The sequence below is a fragment of the Mus musculus genome, chromosome X (assembly GCF_000001635.26).
Source record: "Mus musculus strain C57BL/6J chromosome X, GRCm38.p6 C57BL/6J".
In the NCBI taxonomy this organism is placed as follows: domain Eukaryota; kingdom Metazoa; phylum Chordata; class Mammalia; order Rodentia; family Muridae; genus Mus; species Mus musculus.
In genome coordinates, this window is record NC_000086.7 from 48,170,790 (window position 1) to 48,190,807 (window position 20,018).

Consider the following 20,018-nt stretch of genomic DNA (forward strand, 5'->3'; position numbering starts at 1 on the left):
GATCAATTCTTCAATCTCTCCTCCGATCAGAACTCAGATTAAGGGACAGTCCCAGCTGGTATATGGTATGAATGGGACAGATCTTGAGGCCAAGGTCTTAAATACAGAAGGTTTATTTAAAAAAAAAAAAGAAGAGAGAGAGAGAGAGAGAGAGAGAGAGAAGATTTAAAAAACAAAACAACAGAAAACCAAAAACCTTTTGCACTAGAGATAAAAGATTTCCATTTTGATCCTTCCCACCAGAAAGAGAAAGCTCTTCTGGCCAACCTAAGGGGCAACAGAAGAGTAGCTGAGGTAAGTCGAGGAAGGAAAGCAATCCATCCTGGCCCACAAGTGGAGATGGGCTGAGTACTGACTAGAAAGGGAGCCCCATGGGGAACAGGTTGATTGGAAAAAAGCAAACACACACACACACACACACACACACACACACACACGAGTAACTTCCACACTCTCTATGATTGCCCTAATTTTGAACTAACTGAAATTGAACTGTAAGAACCAAACTGAGAGAGAGAGAGAGAAAGAGAGAGAGAGAGAGAGAGAGAGAGAGAAGCAGCAGAAAGGAGCGAATCTGAATCAATCTCTCTCCCAATGACTCTCCTCACCCCCCGGGAATATTCAATGCAAATTCTGCAATAACCCAAAACAAAAAGACACAGAGAAACCTGGGAGCAGCCAAATTTCACTAATTACAAGTAACCAGAGTGAACCAGGAGTCTTGAGGATAGACCATTTGAAAAGAAATGCATGCTATCACTTGTTAAAGATCACTAATGAAATATTTCCAAGGGGAGGCCCTGGGGAGCCTGCTTTGAAAGCCAAGACCCACTAGCAGATAACACTGTCCATCTACTTAAAACAATGAAGAACATGGTCTCCTAAGTAGTTGGAAACCCTCTACTCTCCCAGTCTTCTTCACACTGTATATTGCTTGGAAGTCCTGTGTTCATAGTCTAGAATAAGATAAATTTCTGCCCAGATTTAAATAGATCATTGGAGAGGTTGAATTTGAGAGGTATGAATCTCTTGAACCCAAGGGTACCCTGGAAAATGGAAGTATGGGAAGTAACAAGCAACCCTCCTACCCCACCCGCCCACCCCCTGACCCAACACACAAACACATTCACAACCCCATGGTGGTTCTTGAAATGGAAGAGGAAGGAGGAGGCAGGCATCTTGCATTAGACACAGTTTAATCGCCTTCAAATAGATTAAAAGTCGTGGTTTGCACCCCTCCCTGTCCCCGTAAGTCATCCAGACAAGACCCTGGCTTAGAAAGAGAAAAACACAGGTGCTCTAGGAAATATAGCCACATATAATACATAGTTCTTCTTCCCTGAAATAGTGCAGGTCCCGAGCAGAGCTGCCTGGGGGGCTGCAGTCCACCCCCAGGATCAAGTGGCTCTGGGACTCTGCCGGTGGAAGTGCTGGAAGAGCAGGGGCTTAGATGAAGCCCCTGGTGTGGTTACCGTTGCCAGAGGTGGGCTGAGGCCTTGGAGCGGGATACCCGGAGGGTGGGGCAGCAGTGCTGGGCTTTCCCTCACTCAGCCAAGGCTTAATGGAAGTACTGATTAGTCTTTTTTTTCTCTCTCTTTTGTTTTGAGGGGATGATGAGGGAGGGGAGGGGAGAGGTGGGGAGAAGAGAGGAGAGGAGAGGAGAGGAGAGGAGAGGAGAGGAGAGGAGAGGAGAGGAGAGGAGAGGAGAGGAGAGGAGAGGAGAGGAGAGGAGAGGAGAGGAGAGCCTCTCTGTGCCTTGGCTTCCCCATTTGTGCATTCACGGCCTCTGTAGGCCTTACACAAGAAGTCTGAGGGGTAGTGTTTAAGTGAGCACTCAGGCTTCCCCTGAGGAAAAGAAACCAGCAAAGTGCAGACTTTTATTACTGCTAGTCCTGCTCCCGGCTGAAGCAGGAGTCAAAAGGAGAAAATGAAAGTGGACTCATGAGCAAAGAGGGGAGATGAGACAGAGAGTGTGAGGGGCTGTGTTGTTGGCATCTCATCAATGCTTATTGAGAATAGCACAGGCATTGAAGTTTCTGGAGAACGTAGGAGAAATGTATTATCTCTACCATGACTACTTACGTATAGCATCTAATGGGGGAAAGAGTGGGATTTGGATGTTAGAGAGTAGATGGGGGGGGAGAAAAGAGAAGCTACAGAAATAAATACAAGTGGAAGGTACCTGCCCTATTCCTAAAAGGATTGGCTGGCAATGCTGGCACTTTGGAGCCAGGAGAATCCTCCAGCGTCCCTCTCCAATCCTTAGTTCTGAAGGAGTCAAGAGCCCAGTTAGAATTCCCTGGCCAGAGGTCTCTGTGACTGCCTCTGGACTCGGGACATGCAGCAGCTGGAAAGGACTGGAGTCAGTCTTGAGACTCTTTAGCCCCAGAAAGAGACCAATGACCCCCAGCAGGGGAGCTAGGATCTGGAGGGAAGAGGAGGGGAGTCCAAGGATACCTTGTGGCTGAGACAATGGGAAACCAACCAGTGCCATGTCCCAAGAGACCCATTTGTCCAGTTGCCAGATGTGACTGGCATCTTCTGCCACTGTCTTAAGTTCAAACATTAAAAAAAAAAAGTTTGCAGCAAGAAGATGCCGGTAATTGGGTGACTAAAGACCAAAGAAAAATAGTAATAAGGGACAGCTCATTTGTTCTCTGTCTCAGGTGGTTGTCTCCCCTGAAATCTCTCATAGCCCTAATGAAACACAAACAAAAGTCTCTTCCATAGAGAGGCTACTTCTCAGCTTCGGATGCCTCCTGTGGTGGCTCTGGGGGTTCTGGAGGTGGCATCTCTTCAGGAATGCTGGTGTCCTCTGCCATCTCATTAGAGTTCATATGCTCTGTGGAGGCCTGAGAAGTAAAAGATACCAGAGTCAACACAGAGCTCTCTCTTGAAGTCTAAATGCAGATATTCAAAGGCATTGAATTCTTCCTTGAAAACTTTCAACCACAGTGACATTAAAGATATTCAGCCAAGGTCACCAAACTTGGACTCTAGACCAGGTTCTCACCATCTGAACCAGAATGCACCTGCAGCTTATTTGAGGCCTATTCTTAACTGTTATGGACAGATGTTTCTACTATTATAAATAATGATAATAACATAAACCATAAATAATTATATGCAAGCACACCCACCACAACAGAATTTTATACTGTGCTTACTTAACAAGGTCTGACCCAATGGTTTTCAATCCTGTTTCTGTCCTAACAGAGAATTGATTAGTCCAAACCAAATGATGCATATGGTTTAAAATGTCTCCTAAGTGATTTTTTCAATGTTTATTTTCATTTTATTGCATTGGTATTCTGCCAGTATGTATGTCTGTGTGAAGGTGTTAGACTGATTCCCCTGGAACTGGAGTTACAGACACTTGTGACCTATCATGTATGTATGTGGTGGGAATTGAACCCAGGCCCTCTGGAAGAGTAGCCAGTGTCCTTAACCACTGAGTCATCTCTCCAGGCCCCTGCTAAGTAATTCTAAAATACATCTTCTCCGATATGCAACCGAGAAGCACTAACCTATACTGTTCTTATTTGGGACCAGTCTCATCAGAAAAATGATACTGAAGATGACAACAATAACACATAAACACACTTGCTGTCCCTTCAAAAGCAAAGAGAACACTTAGGGGGAAAGAGGACAATAACCTTACAAAAATTATGCACATAAAATAAGATTCTATTTTGAAATAAAGTCCAAATTTAACAATCTATTAGAATGAAAACATGTCTGGCTAGGTTTCAGAATATGACTGCTTTACAAAGATTAATTATGTTTCTCTACGCCCTAATGAGTGATGCAAAAAATAATGAAATTAGGAAATCAACTTCATTTACATAAATGTCAGAAAGAACAAAATAGTTACGCAACAGAAGATACATTTAAAGCTACAGCATCAAAGAAAGCAAAGATAAAAACAAACAAACAAACAAAGGCAGCCCAAGCTTTTTGGTAAGGGTTCCCTTCCTACCTGGCAGAGAGCAAGTGTCCCATTATATCATGACACAGAAGCAGGAAGGACAGTCGGGGGAACAGATATGTTCTTTCTCCCCACCACACCCCCCATCTGTCTGTCTCCCTCCTGTGAGTGTAGGTGTGCATGTGGGTGTGTAGGTGTGCACATGGGTGTGTAGGTGTACATGTGGGTGTGTAGGCGTGCACATGGGTGTGTAGGTGTACATGTGGGTGTGTGGGTGTGCATGTGGGTGTGTAGGTGTACATGTGGGTGTGTAGGCGTGCACATGGGTGTGTAGGTGTACATGTGGGTGTGTGGGTGTGCATGTGGGTGTGTGGGTGTGCATGTGGGTGTGTGGGTGTGCATGTGGGTGTGTAGGTGTGCATGTGGGTGTGTAGGTGTGCACGTGGGTGTGTAGGTGTACATGTGGGTGTGTAGGCGTGCACATGGGTGTATAGGTGTACATGTGGGTGTGTAGGTGTGCACGTGGGTGTGTAGGTGTACATGTGGGTGTGTAGGTGTACACGTGGGTGTGTAGGTGTGCATGTGGGTGTGTGGGTGTGCATGTGGGTGTGTAGGTGTACATGTGGGTGTGTAGGTGTGCATGTGGGTCTGTAGGTGTGCATGTGGGTGTGTGGGTGTGTAGGTGTACATGTGGGTGTGTAGGTGTACATGTGGGTGTGTAGGTGTACACGTGGGTGTGTAGGTGTGCATGTGGGTGTGTAGGTGTACACGTGGGTGTGTGGGTGTGCATGTGGGTGTGTAGGTGTGCATGTGGGTGTGTAGGTGTGCATGTGGGTGTGTAGGTGTGCATGAGCATGTGGATGTGTTGCAAGTACCATAGCACTGAGCTCCACCTTTAGCAAAAGATTGCCATGTTAATGGCTCAGAAAGCATGCGGTGGCAACAACAGTCCTCAAATTCATCTATAGTCAGTGTAATCTCTGTCAAAATTCCAGTTGGCTGCTTCACAGAAACTACAAAGCTTTACGATAATCCTGACGTCCATTTAGAATTTCAAGGAACCAAGAATAGCCAAAAACAAACATGAAAACGAAGAGTAAAGCTGAAGAAATAGTACTTCCTGTTTTCAAACTTGTTCCGTGCTAAAGCAACAGACACAGTGTACTACAGGCATAAGAACAGACATATAAATCAACATACTGTAACTGAAAGTCCAGAAATAAACATACATTTAAGTTAATTGATTTTCAACAAGAATGTCAAGATAATAGCACAGATTTTTCAATAAATGATAGAAAAATAAGCAGATATCCACAGACAAAAATAACTAAATAAATGCATGTTCTTTACTTCTTAGCATGCATAGATAGAATCAACCCAAAACAGATCAAAAATATAAATGTAAAAGCTGAAATTACCAAACTCTTAGAAGAAACAGAGGAATACATTTTCACAACCTTGGATTAGGTAACAGTTTCTTAGACACGGCACCAAAACAGAAGCAATAAAAGAGCAATTGATATACATTAAGACCGCACATATGGGCTACAGAGATGACTCCGTGGGTAAAGTGCTTGCTGGGTTAAATATGAGGACCTGAGTTTAATTCTTAGAACCCAGGGTTGGGGCGAGCCAAGAGTGGTGGCATGCTTCTCTAACCCCAGCACTGGGGAGGCTGACAAGGCAGGATCACTGGGGTTTGATACACAGCCAGCATACTCTATTTGGTGAGCTCCAGACCAGTCAGAGAGGATCGCTAAACAAACAAACAAACAAACAAACAAGCACACAAGCCAAACAAACAGACAAACTAACAAAACAAGGAAGCTGGAAGGCACTTAAGGAACACTAAAAGTTATTCTCTGACCCCCCCACCTACCTACCACACACACACACATTCAGAGAGAGAGAGAACAAAAGATTTGAATAAATATTTCCCTTGTGAAGATATACAAATGACTAATATTCATATGGAAAGATATATGCATCATTAGTCATCAGGGAAATGCAAATCAAAGCCGCAATGAGATAACACTTCACATCTACAGAAGCTAAAATAGAAATGGTCTGATAATCTTTCAGAGACTGCTAGTGGGAATGAAAAATGGTCCAACAACTTTAGAAAGCATCTCAGCAGCATCCCAAAAGATGTTAATGTTTAATTTCTATAATAGTTACCAACTCTCTCAGCACTTTCACTCTTTGGAATACAGCCAAGAAAAATGAAAGCCTATGTCCATGCAAAAAAAACTTGCACAGAGATGCTCACAGTAGCATTACTTATAATATCCAAAAACGTGGGAAAGTCACTGGCGAAGCAAACATGATAACTTAGGTTTGATCTCTGTAACTCACCTCGAGACAAGAGAACTGACCCTTTAAAAGTTGTCACCGGACCTCCACACATGTGCTATGCTCACACACATACCACATAAACACACACCTTAGTAATGACAAATAAAATTTTAGAAATAAAAACACAAAATGTGGCAACAGTGAGTGGACAGATACAATATGTGTATCCCTGTGATAGGATATGAGTGTGCCATATAAAGGAGTGAAGTACTGCCACATATAACACAGATTGGCATTAAAAGTATTACGCCTAGGCCTGGGAAGCTCATTGGTATGTGTGAGGCCCTGGGTTTCATCCCCAGACCATACTGCTAAGGATATATATGGTTTCTTGGAGGGATAGAGAAGGTTTCTTAATGCAGAGGAATTTTTTATTTAATATTGATCATACAAGCATATAATAAGGAATTGTATATTTTAAATAGACATCGTATGGTATGTTCATTGTATCTCAATAAAGATCTTAGAAGGAGCATATTTTAGGAACATATTTTATGAAATATATGTTGACCAAGGTGCCTGGGAGGATGCTTACAACACGTGTATAGTCTACCAACGTAAGCAAATCACGACCTAGATCTAACACGTTCCTCTCTCTGTCCGTAGTTTGGCCTCTATACCATTTTCTGTTTCTGTAATCAAGCTACTGTCCAGGCACACAGCAATGCTCTGCATTATTATCCCTCATCTTCAGCAGACAGGCAATGCTCTCCGGGCAGGACATCATTCCACTTGCTCACTGATGGATCCCTAGCACCTATGAAAGGAGTTGGCACCAAATAACTGATCAATATGTATCTAAGAAATGCGTAAATCTTAATCTGTGTCAAGAATACACTGATCTGAAGGCAGCATCAAGGCACAATCAGAGACGGGGAAGCTGGAGAGATCACAGTTATATTTGGAAGCTGTCGAGTGAGCCTATACGGTCCCTATCACCTACACAGCATAAATCCGTGACACTTACTGGGCTCTGTGGCAACAGGCTACTGCTGGTCTCTTGAGTACTTGGAGGTCGACTTCCACTTTCCTCCAGTGGCAAAATACCCCTTCGATCCAGGACACTGAAAGAAACAGAAGAATGAATCAAGGACTTGACAGTCACTCTTCTATCAGCTCAGTCCCCACTAAACCTTGGTCTGTACATCAGAAAGCACCAACATGCCTTCAGCAATCTGTCCTGACCCCAGCACACATCTGTCTTCCATTTACTCTTCCACACACTGGAGGATGTCACATTAACCAGGGAACAAACGAAACAGCCAGCCCATGGTTTTACGGCTCAGGCTCATGGAGATGTGGTGCCCTGTGACAACTCCCAGGAAGACCTATTTGATATCAGAAAGTTCCATGCAGAAGAATGCAGCAGGGCAGGCATGGGGAGAGGTTTGAATAGTGCAGCTTAAGAGTCCAGGGTGGTTTTGTTGCTTGAGTACCTGGGGGGCAAGGGGCCACAAAGCACTTCACAGCAGTTCTTCACAATGTTGCCGTGGCTGTACGGATTCTGCACACGATTCTTCCCTGTCCATGATCCTTTGATCTGCAAGATAAAAGCCAGGGCTTACACTGAAAAAGAAATACGTCGAAGAAATACAGGCAGTGTGGGCTAATGAAGAAGGGCGAGAGGCAACAATTACACAATAAACTGAATGCACTACCTGTCACTGACCTGTTCCTTTAAAACAGTTAAAGAGGTCACACACCCTGGAAGCCTAGAACTTGGGAGACCAAGGAAGGGATTCTGGGTGCTAGGCCAACCTAGTCCATAGAGTAGTCTCAAAATCCCACAAAAATAAATTTTTAAAAAATTGTAAATGGCTAAGATGGTATGGATGCCTTATGATGTATATTTTTTAACAAAATTAATGAAAAAAAATAGGGACCAGGGAGAGAATTCAGTGGATAAAGAAACACTCTTGCCACCAAGCCTGACGGGCCGAGTCATCAAGACCCACATGGTAGAAGGAAGAGAATCAATCTGTACTCTGCTGTCCACAGTGCACCTGTGCATGCACAGGTGCACAAATGAATACATTTAGTTTGCAAAGGAAAGAAATAGTTGACCATGAAAAACATTTATAAGAGTTTTTAAAATAGACAAATGTACATAGTCTATTTATATTTTAAAATACAGTGTACATATGAACTCACAGAGACTGTGAGAGCATACACACAACCTGCACAGAATCCCAGCACAGAGAAGGGGTAGAACTCAATTCTAGCACTAACCAAGAAGCTATTTGCCATGGATACCTGCTGGGGAGTGTCACTGGATATAACCACCACACTCCAGGGCAGGTCCCACCCATGCAGGCCGAGTTGGACTACACAAACAGACTCTATGTTTTGTCTTGCAGGGTACAGGGGTGTACTTTTGTTTTGTTTGACTTTGATTTGTTTTGTTTTTGTCATATTGGAGTTCTCTCTCTCTTTTAGTTTGTCTAGAATTTTGTTGTTTCTTTCTTTCTTTCTTTTAAGAGAAAAAGAACATGAAGTCAAGTGGGTATGGAGGTGGGAAAGATCTGGGATGAGTTGAGAAAGGAGAAAAATATGACCAAAATATACTGTACAAAAAAAGTTAAATAAACATTAAATTTAGGTCTGGAGAGCTTCTGGTGTGTCTGAAGACAGCTACAGTGTATGTATGTATGAATAAATAAATAAATCTTTAAAAACTTAAATTTAAACTATAGTGTATATGTACATACATAAGATCAAATCTACTCAAGTATAGAAGACTATAAATCCTGCCATTAACAAAAGTGATAGGTTGCCGGGCAGTGGTGGCGCACACCTTTAATCCCAGCACTTGGGAGGCAGAGGCAGGCAGATTTCTGAGTTCAAGGCCAGCCTGGTCTACAAAGTGAGTTCCAGGACAGCCAGGGCTACACAGAGAAACTCTGTCTCGAAAAACAAAAAACAAACAAACAAACAAAAAAACAAAAAGCCCAAAAAAACAAAAACAAAAAAAAAGTGATAGGTAGAAGGTAAAGTTACAGGGATTTATTTATTTCTTCACTATATTTTCTCATTATCCATAATGAATATGAGTTGATAATTCCTTAAAAGTAAATATTCATTTGGTGAAACTATCCTTCTCCATTCCAAACTTAGAAGAACCAACTAGCCTTTTCGTTGTTTGCCTGTTTTAAGACAAGGTTTAGCTATGTCACTCAAGCTAGCTTCTTTGTCACTATGCAGCCCCGAATAGCCTTCCACTTGACATCTTCCCGTCTCAGTCTTTCTAGCAAGCACTGCGATTATAGGAGTGTTCCCTCACACTGGGACTTTGACTAGTCTTTAAGTACCCATAACTAGTTAAAAGACGTGTCTAGCCAACTTTTCGACCTCTTCCTAATGTTCTAGAGCTCCGAACAAAGCTGTCTGCCTTTTAGTTAACAATGTCCCTCAAGAAGAACGAAGACCAAAGTGTGGACACTTTGCCCCTTCTTAGAATTGGGAACAAAACACCCATGGAAGGAGTTACACAGACAAAGTCTGGAGCTGAGACAAAAGGATGGACCATCTAGAGACTGCCATATCCAGGGATCCATCCCATAATCAGCCTCCAAACGCTGACACCATTGCATACACTAGCAAGATTTTGCTGAAAGGACCGAGATGTAGCTGTCTCTTGTGAGACTATGCCGGGGCCTAGCAATCACAGAAGTGGAGGATCACAGTCAGCTATTGGATGGATCACAGGGCCCCCAATGGAGGAGCTAGAGAAAGTAACCAAGGAGCTAAAGGGAACTGCAACCCTATAGGTGGATCAACATTATGAACTAACCAGTACCCCGGAGCTCTTGTCTCTAGCTGCATATGTATCAAAAGATGGCCTAGTCGGCCATCACTGGAAAGAGAGGCCCTTTGGACTTGCAAACTTTATATGCCCCAGTACAGGGGAACGCCAGGGCCAAAAAGGGGGAGTGGGTAGGTAGAGGAGTAGGGGGGAGGGTATGGGGGACTTTTGGGATAGCATTGGGAAATGTAAATGAGGAAAATACCTAATTAAAAAATAAATAAAATAAATAAAACAATGTCCCAATGCAGGTTTTTTTTCCCCATTTGTCTCATCCCTCCAGGCCCTGGAGGCACATTTGCTTTCCTAGCAGGTAACAAGGGAATGGGTGTGGAGAGGAGGACACAGAGCAGGGAGATAAGGTTGACTCACGTCTTCATTGGTGGTCTGATTGAGAGCCACAAGGAATGTGTGAAATCCAGTCAGCCCCACAACAGACCAGAGAGTGAAGAAGCAAATGAGTACTTCCAGAACAGTGAGTTAGGTTAAGGAATGTCGGAGACCTTGGGCTAGGCAGGGGCTTGTGAGAGCAGTCATACCCTCTTTATCTCTCGCAACACATACCACAGAAAGCCAAATTATGTGCATATAACTATACATGAATTCTAAACTTCATGAGATAGATCCCTCATGAAAGATAATGCATTTCTGTTTATTCACTATGAATAAATCTCTAGCATCTGTAGTGTGTATCATTTGCCTGTTTGTCATTGGCTCTTTAAGAGGACATTTCGGAAGATGCCAAAGCCAAACAATGTTACCCACCACTGTTAATGGAAATCCCACCAAGAATAAACATTATAAATGAAAAACATCAGTGGGATGGAAACAAGATGTGGTTTATCCAAATCCCTTCTAAATCCCCTCTTCAGAAACGTAGCCACTGCACAAAATAAGCCTTCACTGAAACAGGAGGGCAGGACTTCCAGCACATAGCACAAGTGTGCGTTGGCAGAGAGGGCAGCCATCTAGAGAAGTCAAGGCTGAGCCTGGAAGGACCCTTCAAGGACAGGAGGGGCCAAGAGAGAGGTGAGGGGTAAGCCTCCCTTAGAGTCCTGACAAGTTTCCATTCTAGTTGCTAACGCTAGGACTACACTTGGTAATTTTAGGCTTTGGCATTCACTGACGTCTGGAAAACTAGATAGTGGGAGAACTGCAGGGAGAAAACATGCTGGCAAGCAATTTCAGACGGCTTCACACGGACGAACTGCCAGGGGAGGATATGTTCCAGGCGTTTCTTTCAGTGTCTCCAGGAAGCCAATTTTCAAGGATTCTGTGAAATTGGGAAGAGAAGCAGAAAGAAAAATTAGTGACTTTAGTAATATATATATATATATATATATATATATATATATATATATATTTATCCCTATCAACTCCCCACTTCTTCATCTCCCTGTCCTGTGCTATATACCCTGGCAAGAGAGAAGGTCCCACTGGGGCAAGGGTAAATTGTTTCCCCTTGACCTGCAAGCTGGTGACTGAGTTCATATTCCCATGCTTAGGAACTGGACCAGAGCTGGGAGAAACCAAGCACTAGGTACCCTTTCCTCTTCCCAGTCCCCAAATATAGACATGTAGGTGGGACAGTAACAGATGAAAGAAATCAGAAGTAGTCTAGAAAGACCTTCTCATCTATGCCCCTCCCTTGTGTGATATCCAGCTTCGAGCTCCCCCCTTTTCGAGACCACTTGCTTAGCTCCACACTCTACCTGTCCTTAGCTGCTTTGTGTGTGCACATGCAAGCATGTTGGGGGGGGGGGTGTTCCATCTCTTGACTATACCACAATCCACTCGCAGGTAGAGGCCCTTCTACTATCCAACACAAAGGTATATCTTACAAGACAGAATGAGAGGGTGTATAGAGACAAATACATGCCCAACCTTTTTGAGCACTTCTGAACCACCAGGTACCCTGGATGTGGCTCAGAAATTATGGGCCCATTTTTAGCAGCAGATGGCCAGAGGGGTCATAATAATCAGTAAATATCTACCAATGTGAGCTGAGACTTGTAGTTTAGCTCAAGAGCAGACAATAGTACTTGAGCAACTGCACCACCATAAATCCAACCTCCCTTAAGCTGCTCTACCCACCCTCCCCCAACTCCCACCCATTGTCAGCACAGTCTCTGCTGTGTATACTCACTGAGGGCCACATAGACGATGTTAAAGGCGAAGACATAAATTGTGAGGAGGGAGAGAGAGAGGATGAAGAGGTAGAAGTAGCGGTAGTTCCTCTTTCCAACACAGTTTCCCACCCAGGGGCAGTGATGGTCGAAGCGCTCTGTGAGAGAAAGAGAGCTCAATGCTAAACCCCCTGGAACAGGAGCAAGCCTACCTACAGTACGCACAGCAACTAACCCAAAAAACTCAAGGAGCTGGGCACACCTTTAATCCTAGCACCTGGGAGATAGAGGCAGGCAGATCTCTGAGGTTGAGGCCAGCCTGGTCTATATAGTGTGTTCGGGGCCAGCCAGAACTTCATATTGAGACTTATCTGAAAGAAAGGAAGGAAGAAAGGGAAGGTGGGAGGAAAGGAGAGAGAGAGGATGGGAGGGAGGGAGAGAGGGAGGGTGGGAGGGAGAGAGAAAGAGAGGAACAAAGTACAGTTGACATTCTTTTGTTGTTGTTGTTGTTGTTGTTGTTGTTTTTTGAGACAGGGTTTCTCTGTGTAGCCCTGGCTGTCCTGGAACTCACTTTGTAGACCAGGCTGGCCTCGAACTCAGAAATCCGCCTGCCTCTGCCTCCCGAGTGCTGGGATCAAAGGCGTGCGCCACCACGCCCGGCTGAGAGATGACATTCTTTATTAAAATGTTCTCACCACTAACTCCTTCAATCTTGGGATGGCTAATCATATCAATTTGATAATCTCGGGAATCAAGAAAACTCAAGGCCATGGGGATTTTCTTAATCAGATTATTTGAGCCAGGAAGACTCACCCTAAATCTGGGTCACATCTTCTGATGGCTGTCCACATAAAAGGACAGGGAAGCATAAACTAAGTAGGTAGACTGAAGAGCAGAGGTTCTCTAGGAACCCTGCAGGATTCTAGCACCAAACCGAGACAGCTGGCACATCCAGTCTCAGGGACTGAGCTGCTATTCACTGGGTTCTTGGCCTTTTCATCAGGAGACAGCCATGTAAGCCATTCCAATATGGATACACATATATAGCTATTCTATCATCTATGTCATTTAGTCCTGACTAAACAGATCTTCATAACTATACTGAATGCCAGTTAAAAAAATATCCTCTCACTTGACTGATCAAGAGACAAAGACTTTAAAGAATCCAGTGATCTGGGTTAGTCTGTCAGTTAAGGGCAGGGGCATTGCTTTTCCCAGCTTTAAAAACACACACACACACACACACACACAAACAAAAAAACCTTAGTAGATGGACCTACTAAATTCAGAAAATAAATGTGAAAAGTCAGTACTGTGAGTTGTTTGACCTGTATTTATTAAATACATAAATCTACAATACACTATTCTTAAAGCTGCATGGCATAGCTCAGTGAAACAGAAAGAACACAGAAACAATCTCTAGAATATACAAGAATTTGCCATCTAATAAACACTATTATAAAACAGAAGTATGATTTCATGAGTAATTATGCAACAATAGGCTAATTGGTAGAAAATAAGGTTACATTTTTCCCTTCATACTATTTGCCAAAATAAATTCCAGATGAATTAATTGTTGTACATAAAAACAAATTTCAATCTCCCAATAATGACAAAGAACAGATATAGTAATGCGATGAAACCGGACGGAGAAAGCCAGGTTTTACTCACGAGGCAGAGGCAGGAGCAGTTCTGCAAGTTTAAGGCCAGTCTGGTCTACATAGCAAAGTCTAGGACAGGCAGGACTAAATAGAGAAACCCTGTCTCATAAAACAGACAAACAAACAAAATGACTTTTTATCCATTAAAAATTCTAGAGAGCCAGTGCGATGGCTCAGTGGCCAAAGGCACTGATTTTGCAAGGCACACAACCTGAGTTAGCTCCCCAAAGCTCACATCAAGGCAGGAATGAATCAATCCACAAAGTTGTCCTTTGACCTCTACACACAAGGCTTAGCACACAAGCCCCACCCACATCAAACAAACACACAAACAACGCATTCTCTCTCTCACTCTCTACACGATAAAAGAAAACAATTAAAGAGAAAAAAAACAACCATATGTATACACATATATGCCTGATTTTATGACAAATCTTTCTAAATCAATAAAAAAGATACTTCCTCAAGAAAGGTACCAAAGGCTACCAGAAATTTATTAAGGAAGTTTTCCTTTCCTTTCCTTTTTTTTTTTTTTAGACTGTCTCAGTAATTAGTCATAGGGTGGGGCCTTAATTCACTAGGATTTAAGAAGAGGGTGAGACATTAAAAATATGTGAGCACACAAAAACGAAACCCCAAACACCGAGAGCCCAGCAAGGAAGAAGCCATCTGCAAGCCACAGAAAGAAGCCTTCCCAGAAACCCTGTTGTCACCTAGATCTTGGATTTTCCAGTCTCCAGAACTGTGGAATATGTATCCTCTGTTGTGGCCCTGGACACACACCTTTCCTACTTTAACCTCCCAAGGGCTAGTATTACAAGTATATATAAAACCACACCTGACGGAGCTCAATCATTTTTATTTCAGTATTATAATAATAGAGAATAGCATCTAATGACAGGAGACTGACTAAATAAACTAGAATATAGCTTTATAATAGATAATAGCTGTTAAAGTAATCACAGAGATGTAGAATAAGAGCTCGGGATATAATTTTAAGAAGCAAAAGCAAAGCAGGGCATCGTCACCTTTCATCCCAGACATGTGAATCTCTGTGAGTTTAGGACAGCCTGGTCTACACAGTGAAGTCCAGGCCAGACAGAGCTATACAGCGAGACTGTCAAGACAAAACCAGATCTAACTAACAAAAACAGACAAAATAAGATAAATTCTAAGCAGGAGCTACAGTTTGGTAGGTCAGTGACTAAGAGCACTTGCTCTTACAGAGGACCGGGGTTCAATGTTTAGCACCCACACGGTGGCTCATAACCATCAGTTCTAGGAGATCTCAACTTTGCAAGCACAAGGCATGCTCATGCTGCATATACAAGCATGCACACATGCATGTAGGCAAATACACAATAAAATAAAATAAAATCTTAAAAAAGAAAACCTCTTATCAGCCCGGGAGGGTGACTTAGTCTGTAAAGTGCTTGCCATGCAAGCATGGGAACCTAGTCTTGGATCTCTGGCACTGACGTGACACACTAGACACAGGCTGGAGAGAAGGCTCTGTGATTAATAGCATTTGTTCTTACAGAGGACCTGGTTCAGTTCCTATTATCCATATGGTGGCGCACAACCACCTTTAACTCCAGTTCTAAGTGGACCCAATGCCTTCTTCTGACTTCTGTGAGCACCAACCATGCATATGATGCACATACCTTCAGGAAAAACCTCATACATGTAAAATACAATAAACAAATCTCAAAAACAAATCATTAGGCATGGGGGCACATGCTTGCAATCCTAGAAGCAGAGATGGGAGAATTCTTGGAAAGTGAGTCTTGCAGAATCTACGAGGTCCAAGTTTAATGAGAGACCCTGTCTCAAAAAAAATAATAATGTGGGGAGGGATCATTAAGACGGTTCAGAGGGCCAGGGTGGTGGTGCACGCCTTTAATCCCAGCACTTGGGAGGCAGAGGCAGGCGGATTTCTGAGTTCGGGGCCAGCCTAGTCTACAGAGTGAGTTCCAGGACAGCCAGGACTACACAGAGAAACCCTGTCTCGAAAAACAAACAAACAAACAAAAACAAAAAACCAAGACGGTTCAGAGGATAAAAGCATTTACTGTACAAACCAGGTGACCAGAGCTGAATCCATGAAACAGACTTATAGGTTGAAGGAGAAAAATCACATATGTAAACTGTTCTCTGATTGCATGTACAGTCTGTGGAACATAAGCACACTACACATATCACACACACACACAGATACACACACACATCTACACACATACACACTCAAAAAATTAAATAAGCCTCTTCTATATGTAACAGCCAGAAATCAGTGTAGAGATTCCTCAGAAAACTAAAAATAAAACTACTGCAATATTCAGCTATACCACTGGGTATATTACCCAAAGGAATGGAATATATCCTCCATAGATATATTTGCACATGAGTTTTTACTGCTGGAGTACTCATGATAGCCAAGATAATGGAACCAGTCTAGAAGGCCATCAACAGATGAGTCAATATGCTATACATATAACAATCGAATTGTTCTCGGCTGTGAAGGAGAATACCATTCCATCATTTTCAGGAAAATGGATAGAACTCGAGATGATTATGCTAAATCAAATAAGTCAGACTCAGGTAAATGCAAGATTCATGTGTGTGTGTGTTGGAGAGAGACATAAAAGCAAATGGGACTGATGGAGAAATAAAGGAGATGGCCAGCACTTGTGGGGCAAATCTGAGCAGAGTGGAGTGAGACATATGAGTGAGAAAGTCGTGATGGAACCTAGTATTTTGTACTGTAACTAAAAAAAAGATTAAAGGCAGGAGATGGAACCTGTGTGGAGTGCTTGCCTGATATGTGTGCAGACTTGGCTCAACCCCACCCCCATCACCCCCATCAAAACTTAATTCAGAAATTAAAAATCTCTTAGATTATGTAATCTCCCTTTTTATAAACAAAGTGGGTTTAATTTACATTTTTATACCACCCATATATTCTAGCATAAGCATTTATTATTTTAATTGGCTTTTTAAAAAGTAGGGGTTGAGGGTTGGAGAGATGACTCGGTGGTTAAGAGTACCTGCCGCTCTTTCCAAAGAACCTGACTTCCATTCCCAGCACCTCCACAGCAGCTCACAACGATCTGGAACTCCAGTTCTAGGGGCTCCAGCACCCTCTTCTAGCCTCTGAGCACCGGGCACACATGAGATGCACAGAAATACATACAGGCAGAACACCCATACAAGCAAGATAAAATAAAAATAAATTAAAAGGGGCTGGAGGGATAGCTCACTCATTAAAGTGTTTGCTGTGCCAGCATAAGGACACACGCATGCACGTGCGAACACACACACACACACCAGGCTGATATAAAAAATATAAGGCATGGTGGCATATGTTTATAATGCCAGCAGTAGAAAGGTAGAGAGACAAGGGTATCCCTGGGGCTCACTGGCCAGCCAGGATAGATAGCCTAATTTGGTAAGTCAAAGACTTCAGTTATCCTCTGGCTTCCATACATGAATGTGCAACCATATACACATGAATATACACACAAACACCTCCAAAAGTAGGGGGTACTTTTTGAACAACAGTGAGCTGTATATTAATCAAAACCAAAACTTTAAGAATAAAGACACTGAAGTGTAGCTCTTCACAGTTGATGGCTTCTGGGGGGGGGGGGGTGCAGGGGGGAGGAGATTCCATTTTCGTTAAGGAACTGGTCACTAATGAGGATATAGGTCATAAAAATTGGACTCGTGGTTTTTGTTTTGTTTTGTTTGGAGGGGTGTGCAAGGGTGGGAGCATGATCAGGGGGCACTCTATAAAATTCCCAAATAATTAAGAGAAATAGTATGTTGGGGACAAAAAGAGTGGTATATCTCCTGGACAAAAGGCTGCATGAACCGGGCGTGGTAGCACACGCCTTTAATCCCAGCACTTGGGAGGCAGAGGCAGGTGGATTTCTGAGTTCGACACCAGCCTGGTCTACAGAGTGAATTCCAGGATAGCCAGGGTTATACAGAGAAACCCTGTCTCAAAAAACCAAAAAAAAAAAAAAAAAGGCTGCATGATATATATACATATGTGTGTGTGTGTGTGTGTGTGTGTGTGTGTGTGTGTGTGTGTGTGTGTCAAGTGCTCAAGTGGTTAGCATCATGCCTAAATTCAGAATTATGGATAATAGCCTCATTTTAAGCAAACTTGTCATATAAAAACATTGGGACAAATGTAAATTTATACATATCCATGTTCTTACCATATTTTTAGTCCTGTTCTCAACTTTGTTAGAGGTTTTTTCCCTATAACTGGCCAAAGTGCTGAGACCAGGTGACTGCTGGGTGCTCAGGCCTAAGTGGGCCATAGATATGACCCCACTAAGGCTCAGAGAGCCTCATGGCAGAGGGAAAAGGAAGGGCGTAAGAGCCAGAGGATTTGAAGGCTGCTTTCTGAGCATAACAGGACCATTATACTCAGGAACTCCCAGCTTCTATGGTTATCTGTACAATATCAAGTCATTTAATAAATCCAGAATGGCTGGGCAGTGGTGATGCACACCTTTTAATCCCAGCACGCAGAAGGCAAAGGCAGAGGCAGGCAGTTCTCTGAGTTCAAGGCCAGCCTGATGTACAGAGTGAGTTCTAGGACAGCCATGGCTACACAGAGAAACCCTGTCTCAAAAACAACATCAACAACTACTAGTAGTACTACTACCACCACCAACAACTACCACCACCACCACCAACAACAACAACAACAACAATTCTTCCAGCATGGATGGAGAAGGGACCAATGGTGCTCCCTCTATCTGTAGTGGGGGCGCTCCTGGCAATCACTGGCTGCTGGAGGGTGGGGAGCTATATTTTTCGTTAGGAGTGCGGCTGCCAGATAATAAGTGACCCCCACCCACCCATGCACACACAGACAGCATTAACTGGACCTTTGTGTTATAAAGAATCAAAAGAAGAGGCCATGAAGGTGGGAAAGGCATGTGTTGGAGGTTCTAGGGAATGGGGGGGTATTGAAGGTGGATAGGACCAAGACATATTGTATATATCATGGGAATTGTCAGGAAAAAATTAAATATGTTTTGAAAAAACATCCAGTTTTAATATGTATTTCTCTGATTATTTGTAGGTGTGGACATATTTCCATGTCATTTGGTAAGTAAATTTCCTGTTTTATGCACTGCCTGTGTTTTTCATAGAGCATCTGTGCTTTTTAGAAAGTCAATTTATAAGTTGGGTATGGTGGCATATGCCTTTAATCCCAGCACCTGGGAGGCAGACACATGCAGATCTTTGTGAGTTCTAGGGCAGCCTGGTCTACACAGAAAGTTTCAGGGCACCTAGAGATACATAGAGAGATCCTGTCACAAAAAAAATCAACTTGTATAATTATTTTATTATTTTTCTTATGTGTATGGGTTTGGCTGCATCCATGTCTGCACCGATGCATGCCTAGTACCCACAGAGGCTGGAAAAGGGTGTCAGATACCCTGAAACTAAAGTTACAGATGCTATCATGTGGGTGCTGGGAATCAAACTCGGGTCCTCTGGATAGAGCAACCAGGATTACTAACCACTGAGCTATCTCTTGTGTGAGTTCTTCCTATTTAAGAATATTAATAAGGAGAGGGGATTCTTCATGAAACCTTCACATCAGATCTTATTTAAATAGCATTTCCTAGTCCATTTAAAATTAGTTGTGATTCATAAAATCCAATCCACGTATCAATTCGGACCACATAAAGAAATATACATCTCCCCCAACTACTGCCTGAAGAATTGGCTAGTTGGAAGAAAGCAAGGCTCTCTCAGACATGATATACAGCATATAAAATGTTAGAATTACATCAGTGATAACAGCAGTGTCACATATATATATACCTATCAATGAGCAGCTTTATTATGTGTGTATGATCTTCTCCGGAGTTCAGCACAAAGTAGGAAGTATGTATAACTAAGCCCATATGTGCAGATGGAAGCACAGACCTTGTATTCTGCATGCACACCTACACACATGTAGCAAGAGCAAAGACATTAAAAAAATAAATAAAGGCTTGGGCATCAGACCGAATCAAGTATCATCTTATGCCAATTACACAAACTTACACAAAGGCACTTCAGTGACATCATCTGTAAAATGGGGGTGATACTGATTTCTGGGGGTTGCTATGAGC

General features: G+C 42.9%; 1 protein-coding gene across 2 annotated transcripts in view; it reads right to left on the reverse strand.

Moving 5' to 3' along the window:
• Positions 1-1,177: 1,177 nt before the first annotated feature.
• The window catches only part of Zdhhc9 (zinc finger, DHHC domain containing 9), a 36,736-nt gene continuing 17,895 nt past the window's right edge, over positions 1,178-20,018 (reverse strand). The window contains exons 5-10 of one of the 2 annotated variants that reach the window (XM_006541454.4): positions 12,232-12,369; positions 11,310-11,358; positions 10,458-10,560; positions 7,720-7,823; positions 7,251-7,347; positions 1,178-2,852 (exon numbers count right to left, since the gene is read on the reverse strand). In XM_006541454.4, coding sequence (XP_006541517.1) covers positions 2,736-2,852; positions 7,251-7,347; positions 7,720-7,823; positions 10,458-10,560; positions 11,310-11,358; positions 12,232-12,369 — 608 coding nt within the window. In that variant the 3' untranslated portion in view covers positions 1,178-2,735. The remainder of the gene's footprint in view (positions 2,853-7,250; positions 7,348-7,719; positions 7,824-10,457; positions 10,561-11,309; positions 11,359-12,231; positions 12,370-20,018) is intronic. The other variant, NM_172465.4, reaches the window with a different exon arrangement.